Raw genomic sequence first — 21,450 nt, 5'->3', positions numbered from 1 at the left:
TCCTGTGTTTCGGCTTTCAGTTTTCGTTATTCATGTTAACTACAGCTGTTACTTATTATCCACAGGGATTGGTATGGTGGACATTTGGTATTAACCCATTCACCCCTACAGTCACATTTGAACCTTACCAAATCATAGACTGGGCAAGTCCAGTTTAAATATGTAGGGGTGATGAGTTGAAGTTTACATTTATGATCTTGTTTACATGTATACTGTGTACAGTGACATTTTCACTGCAGTTTAATTTCTGACCTCGGTAATGAGGACAAATTTATCGTTACAGCAAACATTAACTCATTCACCCCTGAAATTTTGTAATGGATTATTCAAACCTTTGGATTGGAAGAGTTCAAATGTGTCTTCAGGGGTGAATTAGTTAATAAAGACCATACCGGGTAATATGCATAGTAATTAAATGTAAAGGGTGAAATTAATAATGGGAGAACATGGATTTTACTGGCAAAGGGCGAAAATTACCCAATATATATAGTATACAGTATATATACCATCCTTTACAAGGTGTCGGGAATATAAGTTTCATTCAATAATCTCTTTACTTTCTAAGGATAAAGAATACCCTATACTGGCTACGTATACTGTTAACATACTAATTTTAGTGTACTCAAATTTTAGCGCATTATTAAATTTTAACAGACTAGTACATTGATCAATTGGCTCAACCACAAAGTATGCATTGAAAAACAAAACTGATTTCAATAAGTGATATCATAGTTTAACACAATATCTAAAGCACAAAAAGCACTAAAATACTGTAAAATAATAAATTTTCGTGGGACATTACATTTCGTTTATTTTGTGGATAACAAAAATTCACAAAATTAAATCCCCACGAAAACATAAATTTGGTATGATATCGATAGGGGAAAATCAGAAATCAGTGAAACAGGCTAGTATATGAAAACCACGAAATTTTAATCTCACGCAAGTAAATGATTCTACACTATATACCGAGGTACTTTAGCAGCATGTTTCAAATTTTCTGAATTTCTGTTTTTTACTTTCTTGTAACCTTTTCTGCAATACTTATGTTTCCTTTTGAAATGCATTGAATCACTTTTTATTTGGTAAAACAAGAACTTAATTGAAGAAAAGTCTTCATTTACAACAATTTCCACTATACCTATCTCTGTGGTGTAATCATGCTTGGTAGTGTGATCATGCTGGTGTAACAATAAAATATCTCCACACCAAATGTTGACTTTGTCATTTGTCAGATTTAACAAGAGAAACTGAGCGAGCTCACAAAGATCTACACACTCGGCTTGCGTGTAGTGTTTCTGGAGCAGAAATTTAAAGTTTCAAGGGTGCATGATAACTCCAGGAAAAATAGTTGCATTACAAAGTACTTTCTCCATAAGAAATATTCAAATCTCATATTCCTTTCTTCATGCATATTTACCGGTACATACAATGTACTTTCACTGTGTAAAGTTACATAAAATTAAACACATAGTTTGAGATAATATGCACTTACAAGGCTCATGGACAGACAGACGGACAGGCAGACAGGGCGATTCCTATATACCCCCCACTGGGTTTTAAGCATTATATTGAAATGTTAATAACCAGGGCTTCATAGATCCTAGTTTTGGAGACTCGCTTCCTGAAATCTTCTACTGAAGTATTTCATAGACGTACCTTGCTAAAGAGTGTCTTAGAATTTAACATTAAGCCCAAGAGTAAATACACTGTAGCTGAAAGTGGCCTGGCCCCGGAATCTCGAAACTTCTTAATTCTCAATTCTTAACTTTCCATTCTTAAGCTAAGTACGTACTTAGCTGAGAATTTCTCAAATTGGTGTATCTCGAAAAAAGGTAATATCAGTGTATGAAATACTTCCGGAATTAACTAGGATAGATACTCCCGCACTTCTTTTGCAGTGCATTGAAAACCATATTTAAGTTTTCAAGCTAAATTGTATATTAAAAAACAGTTGACACCATTTTTGTTGTTATGACAGACATATTATTGAATGCTAGATATTAAAAGAAAATATTGAATAATTATCCTAAACTGATTAAATTTATTTATTTATTTATGACGATTCATTAGAACCATGACTGGACACTTTTTATACAATGGTATTGTTCATATGTTCAGATATGAATTCAATAGAGCGATGAAAAAAGGTGATAAATATGTACGCACGGAACAAAACACCCCCTTACCCATTACACCACCACCACTCCCCATGGGAGGGGATAAAAAAGGTTCCACACTTCAAATGAAAATGTCTGGTACAGAAGCCTATTGGGTTAAATTTGAAGAAAAAAAGTCATTTTAACGTGTTCACTATAATGTTAAAATTAGGGTTGTCAAACCAGACAAATTTACTAACCGGTTACTCGAAAAATCTTCTGACCGAGTAACCGGTTAATCGGTCAGTTCGGTAATCAAACAATTAACAACAATAACTACAATTTATGTAATGCTTCTCTCATTAACAAAGCAATGACCTAGTTTTAAATGTGTGGAACGATATTAACAGGTTGTAACGAGATTGCTAATGTAATAAGAAATGCTATGACATTAATTGTTGCATTTACAACATTTCCTTTAAGAAATATTTCCTGGGTAAGAAATATTTGAGGAAAGGTGCCTATCATTATGCATGTATTCGCGATATGAAAATTTTACACTTGGGTGGGGTCAGAACCTGCCCCAAATCCTCTGGTAAAATTTTCCTTTTCCCCATAACCGAATAGGCCATATCAGTTATTTGCCAATGTCTGATTTTATGGACATCCTGTGATAGAAGACTGTATTGAATGGCCCCAAATGCTGGTTTTCTAATTATATCCAAAGTGTTGGCTAATTATGAATAAATAAATAAATAAATGAAAAATAACGATAAACACTGTGCCTTTCGTCTCCTTTCTCATTTCTGGCGGCTGAATTTCATGACTTATAAGACAATTACAGTTGGCCATTTTGTGTATTTAAGCACGTTCTTAAATATTTAAGCATGCTCCTTACCATTCTCAAATATTGAGCCCGTTCTCAACTTAAAATTTGAGAATGCATACTTAAGAACCTTTGAGATACACTTTTTTTAAGTATATGCTTAAAGTTAAGAATTGAGAATGGTTTAAGAACCTTTGAGATACACTTTTTTAAGTATATGCTTAAAGTTAAGCACTAAGAATGGGTTTAAGAAGTTTCGAGATTCCGGGGCCTGGTCACTCTATAGGTTTATTGCTTGGTAATAAGCCCACCCATATATATTGCTGTCAAGAAGAAATTCCAACAAATGCTATTTCACCGTCCTGTAATACGCCCATCCCCCTACTTTCAGTCGGAGATTATGTGTTGGTCCCTTGGGCTCATAACATGATAAATATGGTATTGTAAAAGAGAAAAAAAATGTGCATTTCACGTCACAAAAAAAATCAGGGTGTGGAAACTTTGACATTGCTGCAATGTAATAGATTATGTATATGTTTTGGTGTGCATATTAATATTTTCCAGCTCATTCAGTAAACACTAAATTGTGGAAATTTCCTACATTTACATTGCACATTATTAATATTGATTTCTCCTAATTTCTTACCTATGGAATTTCCTTTGAGTAAGCTTTCTAAAAGAAATTAATTCATCTCAGATCAGCCCAAATAGCCTGACTCTTGCTAAAGTGATCCAAACGCAGGGTTTCAATTAAGCTTACTTTGAAATTTGACTTTTTTAAGTGCTTGTTTCAAAATCAGACTCTTAAATGTGTTCTGTTCAATGAAGCCTTAAATTGAGCTTAAGGTAGAGAGTCCAAACTCTTTTCTTTTACTTTAAACAGGCATTCAAAAGCTTTTTCCTCTTAAATTTATTTCTTCCATTTTGAAATTGAAAATTTATAATTTTAGGTTTCAGGTCTATGCCCTTTTTTAAAGGAGTTGGAATACTTTGAAAATGTTCTTTGTAATGTTGCAGAATGATTTTACAGTCAAACAGTGGTTAAATTGCTGTAGTTGAAATGTTTTTTGTGAAAAGCAAACTAAATTATCATAACAGTAAACTTGCATGCCATTCCAATTATCGAGCTATATGTATATTTAGGGATTTTTTCCCAGAAAGTTAAAGATTGTTGATTTGTAGGTAAGAAAAATTGGAACTTTTTTTTCCTTGGAGATGAAAAGTGCTGGGACTCTCTACCTTGATACAGAACAAAGGTTTACATATCTAATATTCAGAAAGAAGAACACAAAAACGGTGATTGTTTACTTTGTGGAGTTTATTCTCTGTTTGATCCTACTACAACTCGGCAGGAAACTGTTATACAATTGGGTAGGTACTGGTGGTGATATGGAAGAGCACACAAAACAGGTCACAGTGACCTAATTATTATAAGTCGCGGTAACCCATTTACATACGAGTCAGTGACCAAGTTATTACAGTCACAATTATTATTATTATAATAACGGCAACCCATTTCAGAAAGTCAGTGACCTAGTTTAATCAAGTCAGTGACCTAATTGTGTCACAATGACCTAATTACAGCAAGTAACCATAACCTAGTTAAGTCATTGACTTAATGATGTCTGATTTAGTTAAAAGTCACAATGATTTAGTGAAATCAAGCCACAGTGACCTACTTCAATCAAGTTAAAGTGACCTACATTTAGTTAAAAATAGTCACAATGACCTAGATGAATTATGACATAAATTTGTTCATTGTATCAGCACTCTTGATTGTCATGTGACATTTACAGGTCACAAGTTATAAATTCTAAAATGGTGATGATGATGCTAAAATATTTCAAAATGGATTAAATGAGTAACCTAAATACAGTCAATGAAGAACAATTTGTAATTCAAAATGGATCCACAAGATTGTTCAAATTTCTATTTTTCTGAGGGTATGAACACACAAAAGAAACATATAACACGTTAGATACAAACAAAGTATTACTGTCACACAGATTCTCGGGAATTCCAAACTTACTTCAGAACATTTGTTTGTTCAGGAGTTACGGCCTGTAAGATGTCAATACGAAAATGTCACTTTGGTCATTTGTCGTAAAACTGCACATAAATATACGGTTTCCTAGAGTTTTGCAAAATAAACAAACACAGTGACCGATATCCCAGTACCCTGGGATATATTGTTTCATATAAATATTATTCTTCTATATCAGATCTCTACATGTTCAAATAATCATATTGATAATATGATAATGAAAATCTCAAAATACAACAAAATATTTAGCTTACATTTGTATATGTAACATGTGCTATTACCTTGTTATATTTACTTCCTTATGATATCAGTTGTGCAGTTACTATAAGTAAATAATTTAGTAAACAAAGCAAAGATATACCAAAACAACCACTTATTCTACTTTCACTTGATCTGCATCTGAACAAAAATCTAGCTTTGAATGCAGTAAATAGATAATATCGTACTGATCGGTCAAAATAAATTTGACATCTTTCACCGAGTGAAATTCTCTAACTTGCTCCTAAAATTGTAACAAAGTTTCTTGTAAAGCAGTTAAGCAACCATACAAATGATGAACGGGGCAAACACTGTACAGGTAGATTATATACATGTAGACCATACATACTGTACAATGTAATAGCCCGAAACATTGTTCTTCTGCTCAAAGTTACGCAAATTAATGAATAACACAAACTTACTGTTGTGCTACCTGAATTATCACCGGTGATACACCAGCAAGTTTGGCATTTCTGTAAGATTTTTTGTTGGATGATTTTAATATGCATACCTCAACGTTTGTTTTTAATTCAGCCGACGGGACTAGAAACAATAACTATAAAATAAGAATTATAAGAAAAAGAACATGATTACATAAAGTTAATTGTGTGGTTAATAAATGATCATTTCTTATTCAATATTCATTACTGCTAGCCCCTGTGATTCATCCCTCCATTCCCCTAAAAACAATTACCTGGTACTTGGGGTTTCAATGGTAGATACATGTATATGACCTTGACTGAAGGTTTTAGGCCATGAAAGGCAGACAGTATATAATAATGGAGAGGAATTTTTTTTATTCACACTTGCACCACAAGAAAATGTTCAAGCTTTGACTCCACAACCTATACATAGATAACACACATATCACCAAACCTCCAAAATATATGTTATCTAATTTTATCTAATGTCAGTGTTGATTCTGACACAATTTCAATATTATTCTATATTGTGACATCAATCACACAGACATGTACAGTCGGGGGTTTCCTGGCCGACATTACAGTCCTACTGTTTAAGTTAGAGAGCCTAGTTACTGATTTGCAAAAAATAGATTTTAAATAACTACAAGTGCAGGTAAGTGTTGCTAACACAAACCGGAAAAAGTCAGGTAATTCTGCACCAAACAGGTTTTACTTTGGCCAAGATGAATACCAACCAAGACAAGAGTACAATGATTCTCTGTAATATATATATGTATAAGGTAAATAAAGCTAGTTTATTGTTAAGAAATACGAGGAGGAGGAGGACAATAAAATTCTGAAAACTTCTCCATATTTATAACTCTTATAACACATCGCCACGGTAATATATTATATATCAGTTTATTAATGCAGGATGTAAATTTCACAAACATTTTCAAAATCATTAAATTTTCACATTTGAATTTTGTCATTTTTATCTCCATGCAAGTGTTATCACAAAAGTGTACAGCAATTATCATAATTTGATTAGAAGTTTGCGTTCTAATATTCACGATTTTAATCATCTTGTTGTAAATAAAGCAAAAATTCTATATACACGAAAATATCTAATATATATGGTAATTCATTTATAATGACATATTCATATATAGGTTTATCAATGAATTAACGAAAAAAAAGTCAAAACACTAAATGTTGATCTAACCTGTATACATTACGTGTTCTGTCACTTAAACCACGTCACAGTAAGAATGAATACACTGATACAATGAGAAATAATACTGCGAAATAAAACGATAAAAATCTTTCTACATGTATTTTGCTCTAAATAATTTTTAAACTATCACAAAAATAACATCAATAAGTTCATGAGTATTGCACACATTTGGTTTGACCTTTTATAAAGGTCATATGCATAATGAAACAAAAATTAACAAGTGACGATGCGTAGATTACGTAGTAAGCATGCGGAGATCATTATACAATGCACATTTGTAGTGACGAGCGTAGGTCCAAAGGCTACGGGTCGAAAATTCTGCCTGTATCAAACTACACATAATCTGTGTACGAATTGCAATAGGACATACGACAAACAGAAACTATGTCCATGCACAAGAAGATCGCTGGTCCATAGATTTTTTCTGAATTAAGGATTCCTGCCAACTGCAAATAAAACCCTTTAAAAAGTTTCTAATTTATAGCTAGTTTTTTGGCAGTGGTACGGGGATCCTTAATGTGCAAGATATTTTTTTAACCGTTTCACCCCTTTCTAACTATAGTAAACTCTTCCATGCATTGATCTGGGTGAGTCCATTCTGGTCTATAGTGGTGAAAGGGTTAACAACAAAAATGGGCATACTTCCTGGGTTTATACTCCATTACAAGATGGAAGATAACAGATCAGATGTTTTTATGTAATCTCATAATTGCGTCCACCTTTGCAGTAACAATAATTTTCATCATGTTATGTCTCACTATTTAAATATTCATAATGGAAAAACCGGACACGGGAAACTTTAACCTGATTACTGATGAAAAAAAATGTCTTAAAAACATGAGACTATTACCTAACACATAATTTGTATTTAATACACACACAGATATATCTGTTACACTGAAGGTGACGGGAGTGTCATGTTGTGACTCTGATGTAATGGATGGTACATGTATCCCTGGGTATAATATGATAGTAAATGATACGGGGACATTTGGCAGTGGGGAACATATGATAACAGAACCCTAACTACACACACATTTTGTAATAGTTCCTTAACTATGTGTCATCTTAATTTATTTATCTTAGTAAGTGTTTCAGTTTTACATGAATTTTGCAGGAATTCACATGCATCTTTTCCCCTAGATTGATGATAATCTGTTTGAATTCCCAGCAGTTCATACAAGTTTTTCGGCACTAACAAAAAAAATCAATCCTGATCAATGTGTGGTATCTAAAATGATTACGACTGCATCAGTCTCATCAAATATTTACAATTTGGGTCAGACATTGAATTTGAGATATCAACCGCCATCAATTGGCCAGTAGCAGTAGCCTCTATATATTACATGTATTAATTTGGCCATGCGCTGAACACCTTTGATTGGACACTACAGCTTTGAATCCAAGATGGCTACTAGCGGCCATATTGAATTTGGGATCTGACTAAAATTTCAACTTTAGCGGGTAGTTGATACAAACAGTATTTGTTGGGAGTTTCATGAAAATTAAAGCATTCTTTTAAAATTTAATGATATTACACAGAAACAACCTTAGAGCCAAAGTCCAAGATATTCACTGGTTGCCATATATAATTTCTGATCCGTGTCAAAAAACAGACTTCGGTGGGTGATTGATACTAAAAATGTGCTTCAAAGGTTGTTACATTTTGTCTGCATATTAAATGAATTGGTCTCAAAGTTACAAAAATGTTCAGGTAAAATCATGGCAAGTAAGATTTAAATTGGTATATACAATTGCAATGAAAAACACTTTCAAGATACACGTTCCCATAGAAACCAACAGATATATTGAAAAATTGAGAAAAAAAATGAAAAAATTACACGGTAAGATACCAATATCTTGAGACATAAGTATCGAAGTGTTTGTCCAAATGGCAATGTGTGTGCTCCAACAGTTGGTTTCATATTCTTTTGAATAACTTATTACATTTAAATACTCCTTTGCCAAGAAGGAGATTCTCACTTCAAATTGAAATTAATAAAGGAAGTTGCAAAATATTAAAATTGTTTGCAAAATCAATGAATAAATTCATAGCCGACTTCAAGTCACAAATTACTGTAATCAAAACATACATAATCAAATGACTTAAAAAGATGAAATACAAATTCATCAAAATATTTTTTAAAGAATGTTCAAACAAAGTCATGTATAATATTGTAAAAATTTCTGTAAGAGCACAGAAAAGAAAAAAAATCATGCGTGTTTAGCAGATCTAGTTGTTACTTCGGCATTAAAGCACATACATACAAATATTATACAGCACCGGCAACAACCAATTGTCTTTAAGAGTTGTCCTCACTTTTTTAAAAAGAGTTGTCTACCCTTGTAACACTACGCTACCGTAGGGTCCATAGGCAGAGCTTCCAGTGCATTGTCAAGGGCACTGTGTCTCCGACTGTCAGTGTCCGAATCGTTCTGTTCAAACATTAATTCGACCTCCCTCTGAGGCCCCGTGAGACTGTTAGGTCTGTGTGCCACATTGAAACAGTTTCTATTTTTGGGTTTCGATTTGGCAAGAACTGCCTGGGGTATTGACTCCAAACTACAGTCTATGCATGGTGCACTTCCGAACTGCATGTTGTCCTGCTTACTAAGGGGGCAGGGGTCTGGGAAAGAGTCGGAAGGTGGTGGTATACCGGGGGGTAAAGAATCGGCCTTTGATAGAAAACCGTACCTTGGTTGTTTGATATTAGTTGGGACTGGACTCCGTTCAAAGGTACCAGCATCAATTCTTGGTAACTCTTGTAAAAGTCTATGTAAATCTTCATTTTCTATACCAGTTTCCTGTAACTTTCTGGCGGGCACCAGTTTGATTTGGTTTGGCCCAGTGCGGATTACAGCGCTGTACGATGGAGGCGATGCTGACCCCGATCTGGACTGTGTGTGGGACATGCCATCAATGCTATTTCCTTCTGCAGGATCATGTTCGCTGCCGTAACCTGAACTTTTCTCGTAGCCACAGCGTGAGTTTGTGGTACCGTTGTTAGAGCTCCACTCGCCAGTCTGACTTCCCATTGGTGTATCATTGTTGTCGCGGTCAAGTGATTTCTGTGCATAGTTGAATATGTTCCGTATGTGCAGAGGACTCATGGGTGGTGGAATATTTATATGAGGGGGTGGAGATTCGTTTGTGCAGTAGTCTGCACTTTCGTTATCCCAATCATTGCGTCGGAGGATATACTTAGTCCATTGGCTGCTGAGGAGGGGGCGGTACGTGTCGCGAGTGCTTCCGCTTGTGATGGACTGTGGAGATTGCGGCGTGTGACAGCTGTTGAAATAATGGCGGTCCCGATCATCTGTGGAGCTGCTGCGAACATCCTCCGAAGTAGATGGCGACACCTGCATTGGCAGTTCATCTGGAGAAGGTGAAAGGTCAATAGTGTGCCTGTCAATCTGCTGAATCAACTCATCTAAATTTTTCATGCGAATGACCTTTGACTTGGGCGGAGATTGAAGATTAGACTTCCACAGCATTGGAGGACGCTGCGGTTGAGTTTGATGCATTGGGAAGTCGTACCCACCGACCCCCATCATCATTCTCCTCGGTGATGACTGTGTAGGCCCAGAAGAAGTGTTGTTCCCAGAATTGAAATGTGGCATTGGTAACACAAAGTCAAAACTTGAGGATTCTGCAATTTGATCAAGGGCTTCTTCCATGGAATTTCCGGGTTCATATTTTCGACTGAGAATTTCCTGTATTTCCTCTGCCTCATCGTCATCCTCCTCATCGTACATGTAACGTTCCATACTCTCGCGATCACAGGTCACGTCTGAGCCACCAGTGTTTGACTCGCTACTACGCCGCTCATCAGCCTTCCCACAATGCTTCAGAATTCCACGCTCTGGTTTGACTGCGTCGTTAGAGATTATGATGGGAGGCGGGGGAAGTTCCCCGATGTCACTCTCTTCCTCACTTGTCAGGCGTCCTTTCTTCTTTTTCTTACCCCAGAGCTTGTCAGACCTGCAAAAAGAGAAAACACAGGAATACATTTTTTGTTGTAACCACTGACTTCAATGTAAAATATGGGGTAGCGAAAATATCTAAGCCATGTAGGCCCTGTAGAGTGTTTCATGGAAATCCAATCACAAATGAAGAACGAGAGTGAAAGCAATTTTTTTTCTATACACTGTACATAGTAACAGTGACCATTACCTTTGGTGCAAACTGCTTAAACGCAAACTCCTTGAAGTTAACAAACTGAGCCTTTATCCTTCAAGTTAACCTCTGTATAAAGTTTTATGGAAACCAGATCCTTAATGAAGGAACTTGAGTGATGGCAAATTTTTCAAGACTTATAGAATTGGGGACACTGACACTGAAATGTGAACCTGCAGTTCAAGCTACCCTCAGTTTAGTACTGTAACTGTAGGAAAACCAAGTTACAGCCCAAACAACATGACAGGGCCTCACAGGAAAAGGTGACAACAGATGATGGATACTGTGACACGGGCACTTTGTGCCTCAATAGTAATCGTTGTTAATACATACTTGTAGGAAGGCAGGTTCCCAAAAGTAATCAGCTTGTTTCCTGCCTCTATACATTTATCGTCCTTTTCACCCTTCTTTCCAAAGAATCCTTTCTTTTTCTTAAATAACTTGGCTGGATTTCTCCTCCTGTGTCAGAAAATGATGGTAAGGATTAAAGAGCACATTCAGTCAAGGTCTGTATGGCAGAAAAACGTTGATACCTAGCTTTACTGACATAACCGCGCACTGGATCACTTGTGTTGGATATGACAGAGTTGTGCAGATAAGATTATATTAAAGCCAGGTGTCAATAAAGTCAGGTGTCAATAAAGCCAGGTGTCAATAAAGTCAGGTGTCAATAAAGTCAGGATTTACAGTATATTACAGCATGTCATCAAAGCCAGGTGTCAATAAAGTCAGGATTTACAGTATATAACAGAATGTCATCAAAGCCAGGTGTCAATAAAGTCAGCTTTTACAGTATATTACAGCATGTCCTTAAAGAAGTACATGGTGTTTTTAAGTCTTGCGTACTTGCTTTATTATGTTAGAAGAATTAGCAGAACCACTGGTGGGCACTGTGACAGATTTTGAAATACCAGTAGATACATTACATTTAGGTTATTTAAGGAAAAAACTTTGTTATTTCAATTACATTCTGAACACAACTGCACATTACAACAAGCCAATGTTATGTATATATATATATATAAGTTTAGAAAATATGAGATCTAACGAGCGACTACAAAACTTTTTTTACCCTTCACAGGGCTCTAGTTTTCACCCTTCACAGGGCTCTAGTTTTCACCCTTCACAGGGCTCGAGTTTTCACCCTTCATATAGGGCTCGAGTTTTCCAGTCGGACGTTAGATCTTATTTTTCTATTTATGTCATGTTGTATTGCCTATATTTGGTCCATTTATTCCTAGACACATCAGAACTATTTTTAGACTGTTTACATCATCGTATCAGGTGTTTAGTCTAGTTTTGTTTTAAAAAATTGATACAGTTATCAACAAATTGTTTTCAAAATGTAAGTGTAGTTATTTACCTGTAGCATACAAATGTCATTGTAAGCAGGAAAACCAGACCCCCAACGACCGCGGCCAGAATGATGATGAGCCACACGGAGGAGAAGCCGTCGTCCTCGGGAACAAGGGCAGCCACAGAGCTCTCTGTGTTAGCAGTAGTGGCCTCATTTATTTCGATTGGGATTACCAGGATCTCAGGGGTCGTTGTTGTGGTCGTCAGCAAGGGAGTGGTAGCCATGATCCCAGTCGTCACGGTGATGTTGACCTTCACAGAACAGTCAAGGTCATCCCATCCTTCGTCACAGAAACATGTGCTGTCCTTTGTACAAACCTGCAAGGTCAAGGTCGTTTAGAGAAATTCACAATACTCATCATGATGAAACAATCACAAAGTAATCTATCCATTTCAGTGAGCTATTATATATTCAAAGTGAATTAATCCTCAAATGTTTGTTATGTTTTTATGTCGACTATAACCAGTCGGCAATGATATCAAATGTTTGTTATGTTTTTATGTCGACTATAACCAGTCGGCTATGACATCAAGTGTTTGCCAACATTCAATAATCCATGCAAACCCATGTTGGTACATGCAGGTTGGAATACCATCAACTAAAGTAAATTGTTATACACTAGATTACATTAAGTTTACGTTGTTATAATTACAAGACATGAAAGTCAGTTCCAGCATTCTGTGTTTTATCTCCATCAAAGAAGAGTTCCAATTTGTTCAACAGTTTTCTGACTGCAGAACTCGAGTTGCATGCATGCACATTTCCTATAGCAAACATTCATATATGAAAAATATATGTTCCTTATGATTTTGTTATTCATAAAAAACGTCTCCCCTCCAGGGACCTCTGATTATAAAGCACTCCACTGCACCACTGGGCATGCTATTTGTTATGTATATCCTATCAATGAAAAAAATTGGGAATAATTTATCTACCACCCTAAAAAGACAATCAAACTATGAATGCCTTCATGTATAGAGCAAATGAAAAATTCAACAAGAAAATATTAAGGCCTGACTATAGAAGAGAAGTGACGATACCTTGACAATATTGTACCTGCTCCTGTAACGTCAGCTTTACATGTGAGGTTTTATCGGTCTGGTCTGTTCTAATTGTGCCCTTCATGATACCCATAATTCTATATTACCTTTATCTCCCATATTATATATCATTGTCAAATTAGTCTTTTAAGTAATTTGACAAATATAACAAAGAGATGGCACACTTCAGACACCTGTGTCAATATTTAATTTACACAGGTAAAAATCTTGTCTTCATTAAGACCCTAGTAGGTAATGGGCCTCAGGTGTTCCTGTCTGACCATTCATGTCCAGTAAGGTAGAATATACTGACCAGTCCAGGACCCTGCTTGACCATGTATTACCTGAGGTAGGGAAGTGACCCTGCCTGTAGGGCTAGTGAGAAGACTTTCAACACTGACCAATTACTGCAACACCTTTGTTTTCACCTGTCATTTTTACAAGATTGCATCATATGTTTTATTTCCTGATTTATAGAAATCAATTATTTTTTTCATATTTATATATTCAAATTTCAATAATAAGATTCCCATTAACTCATTCACCCCTGAAGACACATTTTATCTCTTTCAATTCAAGGGTTTGCTATTCATTATGAAATTTCAGGGGTGAATGAGTTAAGTTAAAAGATTTCCATTTTTATTTTTTGAATTTGAAACTTTGTCTAGAAAGATTGAGTTTCTTCATACTAGTAATACCTCAATCATCACAGAATTCTAAAGAACCACTCATGTGACTCTCGAATCAATGATTTATTTTGTTGAAAAATACTTTTTGGTGAAATCAAATATTTGAAAACATTCAATTAAACCAGAGAAATCGTATCAAATATTTATAAATTAACCTAATTTCCAATTATATTATTAAGATGCTTCCGATACAAAACTGCTTCACGTGTCTGCCAGTGGCCTCTGTGTATCACCTCTGTTAATGGCAAGGGAGATAACTATCATATATACATGAACTTAATTACCCCTGCTTTGTGTGACCAGATCTGCCCCTCCTCGGTGTGGACGCTCTAGTCCAGTGAGGTAATTATTACTTAATATAATAAATAAGAAAAGACTTACCCCATGCCCTGAACAGATGATGTCGCCCCCTGTCCCGGGACACATCAGGGGAGGTAAGACACTTATTGACACACACTGCTTGTTCCTACAGATGCCACCTTTTCCACACTTGGTGCCGTCCTGGACCAGACCGAAATGTGGCAGACCAATCACAGCTGGACCGTGGATCACCCTGGCAACAAACACATTTTATAATCAGTACAATATCAGATTTCTTTCATCATTTAGGAATTTCTTGTAATAACCACCCCGTTCCTGGAGCCTAACAAATGGGAAAGAATAGATTTAACAATACAACAACAGACAGGAAAACGGAAGATTCTGTAGAATTGAGCATGATTGATGTTGATAAATGGTGATGGTTGTATTTATCTCATTGCGTATTTTTTTATTTTATTTTTTCAAAGAGTAACACAAGAAGTGTTTTTTTTATTAAATCAAGGAGCTTTAATATCAAATATATGATATTTTTAGTACATTTCTCTTAATATCATGTGTCATATTTTGACCAAAAAAATGACAATAAGTGATATGTGAAATTAACAGAAATACCACGATTTTGTGTGAGAGTAAAAAAATGAATTTGTAAAGTACATAACAGGTGAATTCCTTGAAGCTTGATTTGTGTATCTCCTTGCAGGTTGATTTATGTACTTACTTGCAATTATATTCCACGTCATCAAATCTGAAGGTAGTTTTGGAGAAACTCCTGTCTGACCCGAGGAGGGGAACTGTGGTTCCTCCCTGGCAGTGTAGTAACCCACACTGTATGTTCCTGTCAACAGCAAATAATACTATTGTAAACTTGTCCCATCTTTTACCGACATCAGCAAATGCCAACTTTTGTAAACCTGTACTGCTTTATACTGTACGGTAGACTGTGAGCTATATCTACTTTAAATATCACTTTATATGTCAACAGTAAGCTGGCAATAGTAAATCCATATTTCTCCCCCATCAGACTAATAGAATCTCTCTTTCTCTTACCCTGGACTGGGATATCCACCATTTTACCGGTGTGAGATTTTTCTTATCTCACCCTAGGGTTGAGACAAGCTACACGTGCTCTTTGCATGTTCTCAACAATTTTATGACGTCATAACAACAATACCATGACGTCACGGCAACAATACAATCACCTCACGTCGACAATTCAGCCGCATCACATCAACATTGTCTTGCATTGATGTAACATCTATATAAAATACATAAGAGGGTAAACAGGGTAAGAGAAAAATAATCATTCACCCCCTTGGGAGTGAGACAGGGTGATCTCAACCCTCGGGGTAAGATTATTAAGCTGTCAAACACTCGGCAAGCCTGGTGTTTGACAACTTAAGAATCTTACCCCTCAGGTTGAGAATACCCTGTCTCACCACCAAGGGGGTGAAAGATTATATTACCCTCCCATACGGGAAATCTCAACCCGAGGAGGAAGATTCTTAACTTGTCAAACACGAGGCTTTGTCGAGTGTTTGGCAATTTAAGAATCTTTTCCAGAGAGTTGAGATTCCTCTATCTCACCCTCAAGGGGGTGAACGATTCTTTTTCTCTTACCCTATTCACCCATTGTGTAATGTTACAGGCTAAATTCAGGGTTGACATGATGTTGATAGATTGTTGATGCGACGTCATTGTATTGTTGTGAAGTGACGTCATACCATTATAATGAATAGGGGAAAGGCTATTAATCTCTAATGTAAAACAATCATAATGTTAACAATTAGCTAACTTTATCTACTATATACACAATTTTGATATCAGTACAGTTATGATTCAAAACCAGCTTTTGTGTCTACAGTTGCTGGGGACTGCTTTATTTTCCTGGATTTCAGAGTAGACAATATGACAGATTCCACTTGTCGTGCAGGAAATGAAAATCTCTCTGGAGCAACCGTTTTCAGAGAAAAAAAATGTTAATCTCTTAAATATTTAAATGAATTGATCATGACCTACTTTGGTAAACATTTAGCAAAGGATCCTGTCCGGTTGTTCTTCCCACAATGCCCATTAAAGTTTCCTGTTGGATTGAACCGTTCAAAACACTGGTAGTCAGCTCCTGTGGCCTCTGTTAAGAAATATGTGACATGTTTCAAACAAAGCTGAACAGCACATTTACATCAAAGAGTTATGACTTTATAAATGTACAAAATACAACATTTCAATATTCATGAACATAAAATCAAAATCATACACACTCTTCCTGGTTACTATAAATGCAAAACGTAAGTGAACAGAAAGGGTCTAGCGGGCAAGTGTTAGAGGTCTGGGAAAGGAAGCGTAGGTTACTTACCTGTGCCCCAGATGTGTTGACACTGTTGGGTGAGGGTGGGACAGATCCCTCCCTCACAATAGCCTTGACCATTACCACATGGATGTCCATCCTGGACATAATTGTTAGAGGAACACTGTCAAGGGAAACAACACATATGTTAATTCTACAATGACCAGAAAAAACCCAGGAAGGGTTCAATACACCTAACTGTTTAAGGTATGAATATTTTTTTGAAATACAGAAAGACTTAAACAGCACCAACATATGTTGTACAACATTAACAGGTACCTAATTGGAGATAACTGAATTGATCGCAAAATTACTGGAGTAGGGTCCTACCTCTCCACTGTCTCCTGTACACAGTTCCGGTACATCACACTCTGTCGACTTCTCCCGACACACGTAGTTCTTGGCCATAAACTGTAAAATACACATAAGTATTTTATTAAGACACAGAAACTGCATGGGTACGCATAACATAGAATCGCTATGATAACAGAAAACCTTATGACACAAGACAAAGAATTCTTGATTTGACAGTTAACAATTTTGACAAGCTAAATAAGTTATTTATTGGAAAGATGGTGGGTATTTATGGGCAATTTTTTGTCATTTTTTTAGAGACACAAGTTAAATATGTGAAAACAAACATTTGTCAACAAAATACGATATAAAATATAATCAAGAGATAATATTTTTGATGGTAATTTTGTTTTCTTCCACAAAAATTAAACATGCTTAATCCGAGTTTTAATTAATCATAGAAACTTGTTGACTCATGGTGTCGTATACTCACTGTACAGTTGTGGCAGCAGGCACCCGTGCGACACTGTGCCCATGTCTTGAGGAGACAGGTGTGGGGGTCACAGCAGGGGTCAACCCTTTCACATTCCTCGACCCCTCCACAATCACACTCCTCCCCACGTTCTATGTACATGTTACCACAGGTCTGGGTAAACATCTCCTGGGGAATACAAAAAATAGATGTCAGGGGAGGTAACTCTACAAATACAAGGGACATAATCCTCTTATACAGCTGTAGGTCAGGGTAAACATCTTCAGTAGAATACAAACCAGATGTCAAGGAAGTAACTCTACAAATATTAGAGACATAATCCTCTAATATTACTGCAGGTCTGTGTAATTAATTCTGTAGAATACAAAAAACTTACAAGGGGAGATAGCTCTACAAAAATTGAAGCAGATAATTTCTTCATTTGTATATCATTGTACCTTTATCTGTTACAGTTTAAAAGACCGTATACCTTCCTATTGTCTGGGGCCAGACATGATGCTATATCCATATTCAGGGCCACATCAAGGTCGGACAGACTACAGGACGAAAACTGGCGTGAGTGGAGACTAGTCTTTGACCTGCAAACAAACAGTGTATTTTTCTTTCACCAAGGAGAAATTTCATTTGTACATCACCCTTTTACATCTCATTAAAACAGATTATATCTTCTTGTAACATCTTAATGACAAAGAGGCTGAGCTTTCTCAAAGTTGGGACTATAAGAATTTCTGTGATTGGGATCACAGGAACTTTCCCAATTTATGTTAACTCATTCATTCACTCCTGAAATTTCATAATGAACTATTCCAACCTTTGAATTTGAAGAGTTCAAATGTGTCTTCAGGGGTGCATGAGTTAAAGCCATCTAAGCATATATTCAAACTTAAAAATTTCATTATTATTATTATTTTCTTTATTAATTTTTATGACTAAATTATTAACAGTGTTAAAAGTACTTACAGAACCGATGTGGACATGATACAGCCAAAGTCATCCTCACAGTCACAGCCACCTGTAAACAGGTTATAAGGTCATAATGAGGTCATTCAAAGGTCAAATAGTTCATACTGAGGTCATTCAGTGGTCATGCAATCACTGATCATTTTGTAAGTCAACACAGAAGTCCATGTAGAGGTCAATTCATTAATCCATAAAGTCAAAAGACATGAATAGAGGTTAATACAATAAAAGTCAATATAAAGGTTAATACTGAGGTCCATATAATTATACAGATGTTATACAGAGGTCAATAAAGAAACCAAAATAGAGGTCAATATATTATAAGTCCATACAGTAAAACAGACATTAGAGGACAAAAGTCAATATAAAGGCCAATACTGAGGTCCATATAATTATATAGAGAATAAACAGAGGTCAATAATAAATTCAATACATGTATATAGGTTAATACAGACATCTATATAAATGTTAATATATAAGTCTTTACAGGGGTTAAAACGTTTGTTATATAGAGGTTAATAATGCAGACTATATCTGAAACAAAAGACACTGTTGTAGTTTGTGATTATAAAGCTATCACATTCAAATGCTGTAAACAAATACATTAAATATCAATTAATCACCTGAAAATAGAATTTCAAAGATTTAATTTCTCATACCTACACAACCCCATCTGTCTACAGCATTAGTGAGTACCAGTAGCATTCTTGATGAACGCACATGTATTGATAGAAGATCAATAATCTATTACATGAGAATTAATTATGTGAAGTGCAGACGCCGATGATAGGAATTTGAGGTGGACTAAGTGGTATGATGGCTATGAGAGTGTGTAGATAGTAGTTTCGTCCATTGAAATCCTGGAATAAACTCTTAGATATGATGCCCCTTAAGTTGTGTTGATGATTCATTTCCTGAGTTTCGTATTTTTTTTCCATATTGAAAAGTTGAAAAGAATAACTTTTTGACTAACACAAACATAATTTTTGATGAAGTAAGATATTTAAATGTTTTATATTTTCTGTTATCACAAGGTCTGGCTATTATTCAGTGGTATTATACCATCATATAAGTTCTCTGTTTAATATGTTGTGTATGCAATAACATCATCAAAAATAATTTTGATATGTGGTTTTTACAATGGATATATTTGTGTCTTGATGTCCTATTAACAGCTATGGTCATTTAAGGCCGTGCCAGGTTTTGGTGGTGGAGGAAAGCCGGAGTTCCCGGAGAAAAACCACTGACCTGTGGCCAGTACCTGGCGACTCACCCAGGTAACCCGCGACTCAGTGGTGGAGGACTAGTGATTATAGACGATCAGATGCCTTAACCACTTGGCACTTGTACAATTACACCATCACATACATATTTAGATAAGTGACAGGTATACATAATAGCACCAACTGTGACATCCAAAGTTACGATGAGATGATATTGAAAATTTGTGATAAAAGGAAAAATATCAGAATTTTTTTGGTGACAAAATATGCTATCTATGATGCTTTGAAAGATCATATCATATACATAATCTCTTAATTCCCCTCCTTTTTGACTTTAAGATCCTTGTACCACTGCACCATGATTTTTTCCGCATAAACAGTAACCTCCCCTTAATTTTAGATACGCCTGTAGCACAGTGAGGCCAGGACACTTCCATTGACCAGGTAGCTCAATTGGTAAGAGCAACAGTATACAAATCCAAGATGTATGGTTCCAATCCTGACCTAGCCCTGCTGATTTCTTTACACTCAGAACATCGATGTTGATTATATTTTGTTTATTTCATCTTTATTTCATCTTTATTATATTTTCATAAAAATCCTGCAAAGTATGGTTTTCTTTTCAGGTATGATTTATCAACACTAGCCATGCTGGAAAAAGACTGTTTCCGATGTGCAGTTACAGTTTTGTGGCAGTGGTACAAGTATACTCAAACGAAACTCACTAAAGCTTCTTTCATAAGAATCATACATAATGGAGTCTTGCTTGATCGTGATCCCCTATTTCCATAATGTATACTGATAAGATAATATATGAAATACAATCTGTACATGCTAGTTACACCACAGAGACCAGACAGCACATGACTTGTGCTCGTGTATTTTATTTTAGGAAATAGAAACATAAGATTACACAGATACAACACTTCCATTCACAATCTCAAATGCATGCATTCCTTGATAGATCTTTTATGAAAACATAGCAGATTTTTACAACAGAATGGCAGCTTCTATGCACAAGTCAATATGCTCTGTAATGTAAAACTGGACTGTCAAGAAAGATATCCTAAGAGAAACAGATTTTCCTTTTTGCAGAAATGGTAAGGCCAGCGCACTTCTAAAGATGTCCCACAGAATGGGTTAAGTTCAAAGCAAACATATGTTAAATCATTATTAGTAATTATTTTAAAGCATGTTTAGCTGAATGGCTGTATTCATTGAATGAAATTGATACACAATTCACCATGCTGAAGATAGATACTGAAACATTTTACAAGACAAAATGACCAAATTTAAAGTTAAAATGACCACAATTTCACAGGGAAAAAAAGAAGAAAATTAAATAGAGTTAGCTCATTCACCCCTGAAGACACATTTGAACTCTTCCAATTCAAAGGTTGGAATAGTTCATTATGAAATTTCAGGTGTCAATGAGATCAAAAAGAATAAAATAAGAGAGAAATGTGATGCAAGAACAGCAATTTCTGAGACGACAATACGAAGATATAGGATTGTTGTTACCTGTATGATAAAGATATCGCTCGTTATCTAGGTACGGCAAAAAACATCACAGGTTAGTCACATGACACAGGTCAATCAGAATGATGTTATGTAAATAAACCCAATCTCAAACATATTAAAACAACACACTTACATATCCTTTTAACAGAAATGATACATTCTT

General features: G+C 35.6%; 1 protein-coding gene across 2 annotated transcripts in view; it reads right to left on the bottom strand.

Annotated features, from left to right (window-relative positions):
* Window positions 1-4,225: 4,225 nt before the first annotated feature.
* The window catches only part of LOC110461010, a 108,208-nt gene continuing 90,983 nt past the window's right edge, over window positions 4,226-21,450 (bottom strand). Inside the window, exons 14-25 of one of the 2 annotated variants that reach the window (XM_021514269.1) lie at window positions 21,288-21,314; window positions 18,544-18,595; window positions 18,053-18,161; window positions 17,584-17,751; window positions 17,127-17,207; window positions 16,806-16,920; window positions 16,469-16,580; window positions 15,171-15,287; window positions 14,513-14,684; window positions 12,409-12,719; window positions 11,379-11,504; window positions 4,226-10,850 (exon numbers count right to left, since the gene is read on the bottom strand). In XM_021514269.1, coding sequence (XP_021369944.1) covers window positions 9,221-10,850; window positions 11,379-11,504; window positions 12,409-12,719; window positions 14,513-14,684; window positions 15,171-15,287; window positions 16,469-16,580; window positions 16,806-16,920; window positions 17,127-17,207; window positions 17,584-17,751; window positions 18,053-18,161; window positions 18,544-18,595; window positions 21,288-21,314 — 3,020 coding nt within the window. In that variant the 3' untranslated portion in view covers window positions 4,226-9,220. The remainder of the gene's footprint in view (window positions 10,851-11,378; window positions 11,505-12,408; window positions 12,720-14,512; window positions 14,685-15,170; window positions 15,288-16,468; window positions 16,581-16,805; window positions 16,921-17,126; window positions 17,208-17,583; window positions 17,752-18,052; window positions 18,162-18,543; window positions 18,596-21,287; window positions 21,315-21,450) is intronic. The other variant, XM_021514271.1, reaches the window with a different exon arrangement.

Source organism: Mizuhopecten yessoensis, unplaced genomic scaffold, assembly GCF_002113885.1.
Source record: "Mizuhopecten yessoensis strain PY_sf001 unplaced genomic scaffold, ASM211388v2 scaffold10531, whole genome shotgun sequence".
Lineage (NCBI taxonomy): Eukaryota > Metazoa > Mollusca > Bivalvia > Pectinida > Pectinidae > Mizuhopecten > Mizuhopecten yessoensis.
The sequence above is the reverse complement of the archived record's forward strand: the minus strand, read 5'-3'. Positions and strand labels throughout refer to the sequence as shown.